General features: G+C 37.5%; 2 protein-coding genes across 2 annotated transcripts; one reads left to right on the top strand and one right to left on the bottom strand.

Annotated features, from left to right (window-relative positions):
• Window positions 1-2,549: 2,549 nt before the first annotated feature.
• Window positions 2,550-4,351, bottom strand: LOC127416697 (uncharacterized). Its single transcript, XM_051656207.1, has one exon. It carries the CDS (start codon window positions 4,349-4,351, stop codon window positions 3,383-3,385), a length of 969 nt encoding a protein of 322 aa, XP_051512167.1. The 3' UTR covers window positions 2,550-3,382.
• Window positions 4,352-7,859: 3,508 nt separating this feature from the next.
• LOC127417337 (protein phosphatase 1 regulatory subunit 3E) lies at window positions 7,860-9,799 on the top strand. The gene has a single exon (XM_051657303.1). It carries the CDS (start codon window positions 8,006-8,008, stop codon window positions 8,924-8,926), a length of 921 nt encoding a protein of 306 aa, XP_051513263.1. The 5' UTR covers window positions 7,860-8,005; the 3' UTR covers window positions 8,927-9,799.
• Window positions 9,800-12,371: the final 2,572 nt, after the last annotated feature.

The following is a 12,371-nucleotide window of genomic DNA, read 5'->3' as shown; positions in this document are numbered from 1 at the left end:
AGGCAACTCGAAAACGTTAATTTAGCTTCTTTTGAGCCATTCAGAGGTGGACTTACTCCTGTTCTTTTGATCATTGTCTTGTTGCATAATCCAGTTGCGCTTGAGCTTCAACTCACAGACTGATGACCAGAAGTTCTCCTTTAGGATTTTCTGATAGAGAGCAGAATTCATGTTTCCCTCAATTACTGCAATTTGCCCTGGCCCTGAAGCAGCAAAGCATCCCCACACCATCACACTACCACCACAACATTCTCCTAAAAGTTTCAAGGATCATCAAGGTGTGTTTTGGCACAATTCAGATGAGCCTTAATGTTCTTCTGGGTTAGCAGTGGTTTTCACCTCGCCACTCTTCCATGAATGGCATTTTTGTCCAGTGTCTTTCTGATAGTGGAGTCATGAACAGTGTCTTTTATTGATGCGAGAGAGGCCTGCAGTTCCTTGGATGTTGTCCTTGGCTTTTTTGTGACTTCCTGGTTGAGTCGTCGCTGTGCTCTTGGAGGAATTTTGGAAGGTCGGCCACTTCTGGGAAGGTTCACTACTGTGCCAGGTTTTCTTCATTTGGTGATAATGACTCTCACTGTGGTTCTTGGGAGTCCTAGAGCCTTTGAAATAGCTTTGTAACCCTTCCCAGACTGATGTATTTCAGTCACCTTTTTCCTCATCATTTCTGGAATTTCTTTCGACCTTGGCATAGTGTGCTACTGGGTGAGACCTTTTAGCCAACTTCATGCTGCTGAAAAAGTTCTATTTAGATGTTGATTTTAATTGAACAGGGCTGGCAGTAATCAGGTCTGGGTGTGTCTAGTCCAGCTGAACCCCGTGATGAATGCAGTTTCATAGATTTGGAGATTTAGTAACAAATACTTTTTCACACAAGCCCAGTTAGTATTGAGTAACTTTTTTTGCTTCAATAAATAACATTATAATTTAAAACTGTATTTTGTGTTTACTCAGATCGCCTTTGTTTTATGTTAGATTTTGTTTACATTTTTGAAAACATTTAGTATGAGATATACACAAAAACTGAAGAAATCAGTTTCACAGCACTGTATATAGAATGTATGGTTTTACTATACAATAGTATTGCAGTATCTATGATTGTAGTGACCATGGTTAATTTTGTGGTTACTATAATTTTACTGCAAATACCATGATTAAGCTTTGGTTACTATAGTAAAATCAAGGTTAATTTTCGTGAGGATTAATCATGGTTTAACTACAGTAAACATTTTTGAACTGGTATTTGTTAGAAAACCATAACTACAAAATGTATGATGGTTTTACCTTATTTTAACCATAATATTTATGGTAAAACTAAAGTAATAATAGGAAAACCAAAACTATGGTAATAAGAATTATGATTCTGTCAAACAAAAAGTTTAGTTATACTACAGTAACACCATGGTTTTTTAAATCATGGTTCTTACAAAAAAAAAGAAAAAAAAATTGTTACATCGTTTACTACATTGAAACTATGGTTTATTTGGTGGGGTTTTTTTTTTTTACCATTGTTGCAGGGATTCTGCAGATTTGTCTGAAAAAGTCTTAAATTTCCCTTTTGCAAATTAATTCAATCTTAAAGTCTTAAATTCATAAAGTCACGGTATCAAATGTTGCATGAGGGATTGTTTTCTCATTACGTTTAAGTTGTTTTAAAGTGAAGAGTAATTTCTTGGCACGTATAGCCCCCATACTAAATTTGTGGTCTCTAGGACACTCTATAGTGCCCCCACAAGTTTATATATTCAGTTTTCTTTTGCACTTATCTTTTGAACAATTTGTCCTAGAAAGAAAAATATTTTTGCATGTAATTACACTCCTCCTGATGATACAAATGGACCGTTTAAATTAAAACTCCACCCATTACAGTGGCCGCCATCTTGGATAATGTCGTTTATCGTTTATTCGCTACTATTCCTTCAAAGTTTGCCTGATTTGCCTAAACAATGGTTCAAAATAGTCTCCAGACTGATCTGCACAGAATGAATAACACAGAATTTTGATTTTGTTGAAAATTTAGTTTAACACAAATTTAAAGAGGTCGATGTAAAACAGGAAGTGAGGCTATATCCCGGCAACGGCTTGTATTGAAATGAAACTTGGTACAGTATGCTTAATCAGGGCCATGACCTGAGTGTAAATGCAAAGTTTGATGACAGCACCACATATGGGTCAAGACATGTGAAAATTTTGTATTTTTGCCTGTAACTTTTTAACCATATGTCCTAAAATTATGAGTATGGTGTCTTTGGATTCCTTGGGTCATGTGGATTTCAAAGAGACTTGCATATTGATTTTTATTAAAAAGTTAAATGTCTTTTGAATGCATTGTCAGATTTATAAGAAATTTGGTATGCATCATTGACATCACGTCCTGAACATACCCAAGCCCTTTGAATACAGCGCCACCTATAGTTCAAAATGTAATCCACAGTTGTGTGCTGACTCCAACCTTGGCATGTCTCTTTGCCGTTTGTAAATCATGTCAACTGAGTGGCACAGTGTGTACATTTCTGTAAATGTATATATTATTGGCTAATCTAGGACAATGGATTTAGATTGCAGAATCATGGGGCGGTACTTATAAAAAAGAAAAGAAAATCATATATGCTCCTTTTGTTGAGCTTCTAGATTTAATTACCAAAATGTATTTGGGAAACAAAAATCTTGTTTTTACATGTTTGGTGGTGATCACTTATATTTTATTCCAAAGTTTTGAGGTATATTTTTGGGTGTTGTTTAAACACTATTCAAGTGAAACAGCAGTGTTGTAGAGGAATATAGCTGGTACAATGGGTCTGATCATAAGGTAAAAGTAATTTCCACATTCTGGTGGTTAGAGGCAGAGAAGTATGAGCCTTATTGTGTTACTTTTTGTAAAATTAATTAAAAAGTATTGGAGATCTGTTAAGTTGCATTTTTAAACTTTGAACTGTATACAGCATATATGACTGTTCTTGTGCTCCCTAGCTATTTACATTTAGAGAATGATGAGATGACATATTGTGTTCCCTTGAATTTATTACTTACATTTCCTTTAGTTGGTCTTAAAAAAGTCTAGCTCCATAAAACCTGCAAATACCCTGCAGTTGTGGTTTTCCTGCATTATCACTATGGTATTATTACTATACCACAAATATCATGGTTAATGATGGTTACTGTAGTAAATCCATGTTAAATTTTGTGGTTAGGATATTACTACAAATACCACAGTTGAAGTATATTTACTGTAATAAAATCTTGGTACGTTCTGTAAGGGATGAAGGTAGAGTAAGGCAAGGGAACCCAAAACAAAACTATTCACAATCACAATACTTCTTTTTGTCTCTCTTTGCTCAACCAACAAAGCAATGAGCTGAAAGTATACAGAGAGTGATAACATTTATAATATTCGTTGACTACACACAGCTATGGGAAGTCTCGTTCCAGTCAGCATTAAATGCTGAAATTCAGGTCTTCCTTGACTCCTCACTTTGTGTCCAGAATACAATCCATAACTGGTGTTGTTCCTTGGGGAAGGCCGTGCCAGCTCATCCTGCCTGAGGTTAGGTCCCAGGGAGTAGCTAGTCTGGGGTAATGTATCAGCTACAGTGCAGGAGGACCGCTCAAACTTCTTGTTCAAAGCGATCTTAAAAGTAGACGGCAAGTGACTGCCGTAATGACCCAGCCATTGCTTTGAGGTGGGAGACCCCTGATAGCCGATTTCACCGTTGACACCCACTCTTTCACCAGCTGTGACAGCACCTGTGGCACCAGGTGTCATGGCCTCAGTGACTCCTTCCTCTGCTGGGCACCAGTCTGTCGGCGCCATCCTTTTAAAAAGATTGGAGCTCCTCAGATTTCTCGACTCTTTGACTGGTGGCAACACACTGAAGCTGTTAATACTAAGAGCTCCCTGACCAACTCCCTTTTCCTTCAGCACTAAACATGGAGCTGTATGGTAATAGCAAACTGAAAGAGATTTGTCATGTGCACGTTGTTCATCTCCAGATGGCAATTTGTTGACTAATGACTTCTTTTGCTGAAGCGAGTGCATTTCATCTGAGGAGGCAGAGGAAGGGGTATTGTGAGTTTTCTTGACAATATCCAGAGATGTTTTGGCAGTCTTTCTGTAGTTTTCCTCTGAAATGTCATAGCAAGGTTTGGGAGCACTTCCAGCTGTACAGTAGATGGGGAGATTCAGCTCGGCACACAGGACGCAGTGAGAGTCTAAGATGTTTTGCTTAATCCTCTTCCCATTCCTTTGTGCTTGAAGGAATAAAGCAAGAGGAGATCTCCCCCATCCCTCAACCTGTTGAAATAAAGTCTGTGAGTTTCTCACTTTAAAATAAATATTTTGAATCAATGGCATAGATCCAGATGGAGCCCCATAGAGGACAGGGAGGTCAGGACCATGATTTTACTATAGTAGTATTGTAGTAACCATGACTATAGTAACCATGGTAATTGTTTTTGGTTACTATGGTTTTACTACAAATACCATGGTTAAACTAGGGTTACTGTAGTAAAACTTTGGTTAATTTTCATACAAATTAAAGGAATATTCCTTTTGTGCCATAGTGTTGATTACCACAAAAAAATCATTTTGACTCATCCCTCCTTTAAAAAAAAAAAAGAAAAAAAAAGAAAGAAAGAAAAATATTGAGGTTCCAGAGAGGCACATGCAATGGAAGTGAATGGGGCCAATTTTTGGAGGGTTTAAAGGCAGAAATGTGTATTATTGTTAAAAATGGTGTATTATTTAAGTTGTAAAGTTGTTTAAATTGTTGTTTTAATTGTTGTTTTAGGGTTTATAGTGATATGTCTTCATGGCAACATGAACATGAATATTGTTTATGTCATGTGTCTATACTTTTGAAACAGTAAGTATTTTAATGTGTACGGATTGGCCCCATTTACTTTCATTGTAAGTGCCTCACCCAGATTGTTGCTTTTTTTAAAGTAAAGGAGGGATGAGTTGAATTTTTATTTTGGTAATCAACATTATGCCAAAATGCTGTCGATTGAGCTCAACTTGTACTGAAACCTGAATATTTCTTTAACCATGGTTTTACTACAGTAACCATCTAGTTGAATGGTGTTCAAAGTAAAACCTTTGCAACCACAAAATTTATCATGGCTTTACAGTAACCATATTTCAACCTTGATATTTGTGGTAAAACTATCGTAATAAAAATCAACACCATGAAACAAAAAATGGTTACATAGTTACTGCAGGTGTTACCATGAAATTAGTGAAACCTTGTTTTTGTTTTTTTGTTTTTGACACTTGTACCATGATAAAAACTGTAAAATTGTCTCTCTCTCTCTCTCTCTCGAATGATTATGATTTTTATTACCATAGTTTTGGTTTTCCAAAACACACATTCATTTAAAACATTATTACAATGGTTTTACTATGATTTTTATGGTTAAAATGTGGTTAATGTAGTAAAACCATGGTAATTTTCTAGGTATGGTTTTACTATAAATATCATACTTCAAATGTGGTTACTGTAGCAAAACCATAATTCATTTTTGTGAGGGAATGTAAAACTATTTCAGAAAAAAAAAAATCCCTCCCTGTCTTCTAATAATAGGGTACAACAGGGCTAAAGGCTATAGTTCACCCAAAATGAAAATTCTCTCATCATTTACTCACCCTCATGCCATCCCAGATGTGCATCACTTTTCTTTCTTCTGCAGAACACAAATGAAAATTTTTAGAAGAATATCTCAGCTCTGTAGGTCCATACAATGCAAGTGAATGATGTCCAGAACTTTGAAGCTCCAAAAAGCACATAAAGGCAGCATGAAACTAATCCATTCGACTCCAGTGGTTTTCTCCATGTCTTCTGAAGTGATCTAATTGATTTTGGGTGAGAAGATCAAAATATAACTCCTTTTTCACTGTACATCTGGGATGGCATGAGGGTGAGTAAATGATGAGAGAATTTTCATTTTTGTGTTAACTATTCCTTTAAGGACAATTAGCTTTTTTCTGGTCACAAAATGTATAAAAAACAAATATATATATATATATATATATATATATATATATATATATATATATATATATATATATATATATTCATTTTTATTGAATAAGTTGCTTTTTTGAGTAACAAATTAAGATAACGTTTAATTAAAAATAACTTCTTCAGAAAAGGGTCACCTCTTTAAATTTCAATCACATTTGGCACTTCATTAAATCTCAACTTTTTTATAAATGAATCTCCATTATGATTGGATTAGTCAATGTGAGCCCAGTTTGAATATTCTTCAGAACAAATCTATTCGCCCTACTTTTAAAAAACAACATTTTATAAGGGCCCCTGCAACAGGGTCCCCCCGTATTTTGTCTCAAAATAAATGTGAGAATTTCAGGGATTCTCATTAGCTACATAAATTTGCAGAATTAAAAAAAAAAATTAAATATTACATCAAACTGCACGTGATGATCTCATGGAACAGGAATATTTTGCAGCGTATAGTGACAAACAGGTGTTTAGGAAAGTACTGTGGGAGTTTTTGTTGCTATTTAGTGTTTTGGGAGAAAATCAAATCAAATGTGCCTTTTTTCCCAGGGGACCTTTAGCCCCGTTATTCCCTACTTATTTTATATTGTACTCATTGTGTCATTCCCAAGTTCAAGGATAGTTTACAATCTAACATTTAGGCCAAAATAACACAGCAAAATATAGGACTTAAATGATACAATTTGTGTTCATTAGACTCACAGCATCTTCCCAGCCAGTCTGCCTCTGAATCTCATGTATGTCCTGCTCCCTCCAATCATCCTCTTCACTGATATCTAACAGCACATGGACATACTGTCTGTCCAATGACTCTGTGTCCCCATCTGTGCTATCCAGAACCACATGCGGTTTGTCAGCATCAGTAAAGTCTGATTCACAGCATTCCCACATATTCATTCCTGGAAGCTTCAATCACAAAGCAACCTGTGGCACAACAAAGAAAACATTTCTGGAAAGCCAGAAAAGACTGTAGGCTAGATGTCCGATGAGCTGTAAATGAGGAGCGACTGATTTGTATGACAACTTAATGAACTGAACACCTTGACTAAACACAACAAAAAATAATGAACTTGCATTAAGACTTTCAACAGACTTAACACTGCCAACTTACCGTTAAATTGGACGAGACTGACACTGTAAACGCGTTGGTTACATTGTAAGAATAAACTGCGATTAATGGCATAAAGTGAAGTTTCATTTGTTTTGAAATAAACACAATGTGACCGGCTGTTTTGAACGTTGTTGTCATGACGACCAGAAGGCAGCTACGCGCGTGAGAGAGCATGACGTGATGGGAAAAGACCAGCAAAAGTGCGCAATGAACATTGTTGCGTCTCGAAATTATACTGCAGTTGTTTGCTCTCCATACTATGTATTATTTGAACTGCGCATTTGCCTAAATATTTTACACGTATTTAAATTTTCTTATATTGACATTTATTACAGTTATGAGTTGACATATACACACATCATGAATATCACAAGCGTTCTCAAAACTGCTCTTGTGTTTCTACTGTGAGACGTGATCGAGCGCACTGTTACTAAAGGGGTGCGACTCTCTAACCGGCAAGACTTACGAATCCTACTATGGCGACGACTTTCCTTATGAATATTAAATACGTAAATGACGTTAGCCTAGTACGTCTAATTGATTGGCTGAAATGTAGACGCTGGTAAGCGCGCACTGGTCACTAGTTTTTTTCTCGTGAATATTAAATAGGGTTCTTGACTGCACGCTTTAAGGTTAGCGAGAAAGGTCGGCTTGACAAATTAATATTCATGCGCTGAGGCTTTGGCATAGTAGGATTTGTACAAATGCTCACCGGTATTATGCATCCGGTCGATACGAGACTTCACGGCAAAAATCGGCTCAGGTACCAGCTGTGCAGTCGACGACCTCTAGTATCATGCTTAAGTACACTTAACCCGACCGGCTGCTTAAATCAGACCTCGACTTTAACATTTTGAACGGATTTTGCGACTCTTTTATGGAAGCCGAGACTGTGGCAATGCTGCCTCCCAAGAACTGCATCCCCAGAAACTACAGCTGTATCGCTGGGCTGTTCGGGAGCTTGTCAGATTCAGAGCAGAAGCTGGAGGACGGAGACGGGGACATGGAGGGAGAGAAGGACACCCATGGAGACTGCGAACCATTAGAAATCAGCGTAGTGAATGAGAAACCGAGGGGAAGAGAGTCGTTCCCGAAGCCCCCGCACAGCCCGGCGCAGCGCCGCAGGTGCAAATCTCTCCCCACACCGGCCGAAAGAGCCAAACTAGAGATCGCACGAAGCCAGAGCCCGAGCATTCAGAAAAAGGTCCGATTCGCAGACTCTCTCGGTCTGGACCTGATCTCTATCAAACACTTTGATGACACGGAAATGCCTGAGGTACCAGAGCGCATCATTGACAAATTCAAGAAAGCCAGAGCTCTCCACTTGAACAACTTCGACAAGTCGAACACATCGAGCCAGTCCGTGTTCCTGGAGCTGCTCTTCACAAATCCAGGATCTCTGCCACACTTCCTAGACAGAGTGAAGGAAGTGAAGGTTTTGCTGGAGTCTGTTCATGCGGATGAATTCAGCCTGTCGGGGATCGTGCGGGTTCTCAACTTGGCTTTCGAGAAAAGCGTCTATTTGAGGTACACATTAAATAACTGGACGACATTTATGGATATTCTGGCATCTTACATCCCCCATTCAACTGACGGGCTGACGGACAAGTATAGCTTCAAAATAATCACCCCGAACTTTCTGGAGTGTGGAGGAACCCTGCAGTTTGCCGTAAAGTACTGTGTCGGAGGGGGAGAATTTTGGGACAACAACAATGGGAATAATTACAAAGTGAGACGCCACAGGTTTAAAATCTCTCCTCCGAGGGAATGGGAAAACGGGTGGATTCATTTCATTTAGTGCGCGCGTGAGCCAGGCGCGAATCTATGAATTCCACTACGGCGAAGGCGCGGCTCTTGAATATTAATTAGGTGACGTATAGTTCGCCACCATAGTAGGATTCGTAATTTCGCCGACGGTGCACCGCGAATGCGCATTTACTGACCTTACAGAAACATGTCTATGTTATGTACCACAAATGCGCAAAACGCAACAGCATTGTTTGTCTGTGCTTATGCCACTTCCGCACTGATGTCAGGTAGAAGATAGGGAATTGAAGTCAGATTGGTGACTACTAAAATTAACCGGCTTTTTTGTTTTTGCGTCCGTAAAATGTCGATTGATTTTGGCCGCAGTACAAGGATCGATGGTCATGCAGACATAACTGCTGTCATGTGTTCAACAAAATAAGCAGCAGCATTTTAATTTGAGTAACAAAACGAGCCCGGCTTGCATTCAGTTGTGGTCCCATGCTTGCGCCAAGCGCGCGTTATTCTTCGTGTGGAATCATGGCGCTTGGGCATTTCTGTGCTGCAGATGCTTGTTTATCACATCAAATTGCTGCTAAGATTGGCTTTACCTCCGAGAAACTTGTTTCTGACATAGTAATTAAAGGTTTTATATTTTTTGGAAGACAGTTCATGTAAAATGTTGCTAAACTGAAATGCCATTGCAGTTAGGCGAGGGATGCAATAAGAGACAGAGCAGGTGTCGTGCTGTCATCCATGCACATCAATGAACCGAGCGCATGATTTCTCTTCCATGCTGGTGACTAATTTGTATTTAACATTTTGAAATACAGAGAATGTTTACCGTTGTGTAAATTTCCAGTAACAACCAAGTCTAAACAAGTTTATTTCATCAATGTACAACAATGCAGCAAGCGGCAGCTGGCAATAAATGATTTGTATTTATTTTTTTTTCGCAAGGAAAAGTTAATTTCCAGGAGAGGAGAATAATTAAAGAACAAATATATTTACATGAAATAATATAATAAAATATAATAGGTATAATTTGTAATATAATAGGTGTTAGAAATAATATAATAAAAATTCAATATACTGTATAGTCTTTTTTCAGTTAATTTTTATTTGTCTAGTGCTTTTCACAACAAACATAATTTAAAAGCAGCTTTACATAAAATTAAATCTATTCAATTATAATATATTAATTATTCATGATCTATTAGACTGGATGCTGAAGGTGACAGGTGCTTTGATACCGCTATATGGTTATTCAGAAAACAGTTTATGACTGGTGTCTGTAAAGAAATGTTCAGGGTTATATTATTCAGAAAATAATTTTGACTTGTCCATGGTTTCTTAAAAAAGAAAAGAAAAGAAAAGCAAATCGTGGTTACACTAAGGCATTTACGGTAACACTTTACAGTAAGGTTCCATCCGTTAACATTAGTTAATACATTAGGGAATATAAAAATAAATCAATGAAGAATATATTTTTAAAGCATTTAATAATCTTTATTAATGTTAGTTAATACAAATACAGTTGTTCATTGTTCATGTTAGTTCATAGTGCATTAACTAATGTTAACAAATACATCTTTTGATTTTCAAAATGTATTACTATATGTTGATATTAATGTTAACCAAGATTAATAAATGCTGTAAAAGTATTGTTCATTGTTAACTAACATGTTAACAAATGGAACCTTATTGTAAAGTGTTACTGCATTTATAATGGGAGTGAATGAGGCCAGTCCGTAAATGTTAAAATACACACTGTTACAAATGTATAGCTGCAATACACAAACATAATACATGTTAACATGATTTTAGTCTGATAAATATCTGTTCTACATGATTTGAGTGTTTATTGGCATTATGTCACCATGACAACAAAGTTATTTGTTATAACTTAACAAGGATAAGGTTAGTAAGCGATTTCATCACCCGGAAATTAAATGAACATATAATGTCTTGGCTATAGTTTTGAAACTGTGCATTTAAGCATTTATAAACTGGCCCCATTCACTACCATGTAACTGTCATTTTTCCTTTTTTTTTTAATAAACGAGGAACAAGTCAGCATTTTATTTTGAGGTAATCAACATTATGCCACAAATACTGTCGAATTAACCTGGAAATTTCCTTGACAGACACGGCGCTCTTACGGCATCTTGTTGAATATTTATTCTACTAATTTTTAATAGCACCATTTTTTTAAATGCATGACAAGAAACGAAATACACAGAAACAAATATGACTGAACACAAAAATAAATCAAAATTCAAAAAACATATACAACAAAAATTTGTGTGAACTGAAGATGGCCAAAAACAAATTTCAGTAACATTGTGCAAAAGATGAATTTTCAGTTTAGTTTTGAAGGTGGGAAGAGATTACATTTTACAGAGATACTAGGGAATGTTTTCAAAAGTCTACTGGCAATGCTTTTTGGCCCCGGGGTGCCTAAGGGTGGGAGTAAGAATGAAACAGTTCATGTAATATTGTAAGCAAGACGGTAGAAAGCTTTGAAAACAAAGCTGTATGTTGATTTTCTGTATGATATACTGTATGTTTGGTAGCTCACTGGCCTGACTGCACCATCTTCAGCAGTTTTTTGCAATCATGAGTGGAGCAGGTCCTATACAGGCATTAGAGGTCTGCACGGGCCTTAAAATGAAACCTGACCCATACCCGAGACTGTGTGGCCCGACCCTACCTGGCCCGAATGATACCGTCAGATTTTAAGCCCGACCTGAACACGAAATTGCTAACTATCTAATTTCTTCTCCTTGCAAGTACTGTTGCAATAGGCTATATTTTATGTAAGCATACAGGCAACATTTGTAACACTACTGAAACAGTAAACATACACAGTTTTAACAAGGCACAGCAGCCCCTTAGTACACTAGAGCAGAAGGGAAAAAAGTATTGCCCTGCCATTTATTCACTGAAACTTCACTTGGTGCAGAATAATCTGGAATAATACGAAACAGCCCCTCTATACGGCCTGAACTTGTTCAGATTGTTGAATCTTTGTGACAACTGCGCTGAAAACAATCTAGACGCAGCGCAAAGAATGAAACAGAGCACAGGTGTCTCAACATGCGTTTTTGAAAATGTGAAGTTCTTTTTAACATGACATGGTGTTTAAAATGTGCCAGTCCTGTGCGAGACGCTGAAGAAAAAGCGAGACGTGGTGCAAATGTCAAAGACATTCGTCCAGCATGTGTTTAAACAATGGGAAAACAGAACAGACATGCGCAAAAAAACATTCAGTGTGAACGGCCCATAAATCAGCCATTCGCGCGTCTGTGAGTGCGAGCGCGTGCACGTGCGCGAAACAAGTTCGGTAAGCCTGTTTATTTTTTCATTAATTACAAACCCGACCCGAACCCGAAGTCCTACTTGAAAAACTGACCCAAACCCGGCCTGAAACCTGTCGGGTTCTTGGGTCCTGTCGGGCCCGGGTCGAGTTGCAGACGTCTAATAGGCAAGTACTG

This window comes from Myxocyprinus asiaticus, chromosome 26 (assembly GCF_019703515.2).
Source record: "Myxocyprinus asiaticus isolate MX2 ecotype Aquarium Trade chromosome 26, UBuf_Myxa_2, whole genome shotgun sequence".
In the NCBI taxonomy this organism is placed as follows: domain Eukaryota; kingdom Metazoa; phylum Chordata; class Actinopteri; order Cypriniformes; family Catostomidae; genus Myxocyprinus; species Myxocyprinus asiaticus.
The sequence above is the reverse complement of the archived record's forward strand: the minus strand, read 5'-3'. Positions and strand labels throughout refer to the sequence as shown.

Bases quoted from the DNA above. Each gene is read 5' to 3' on its own strand.
- LOC127416697 (XM_051656207.1), bottom strand. From the start codon at position 4,351: ATGCCATTGATTCAAAATATTTATTTTAAAGTGAGAAACTCACAGACT.
- LOC127417337 (XM_051657303.1), top strand. From the start codon at position 8,006: ATGGAAGCCGAGACTGTGGCAATGCTGCCTCCCAAGAACTGCATCCCC.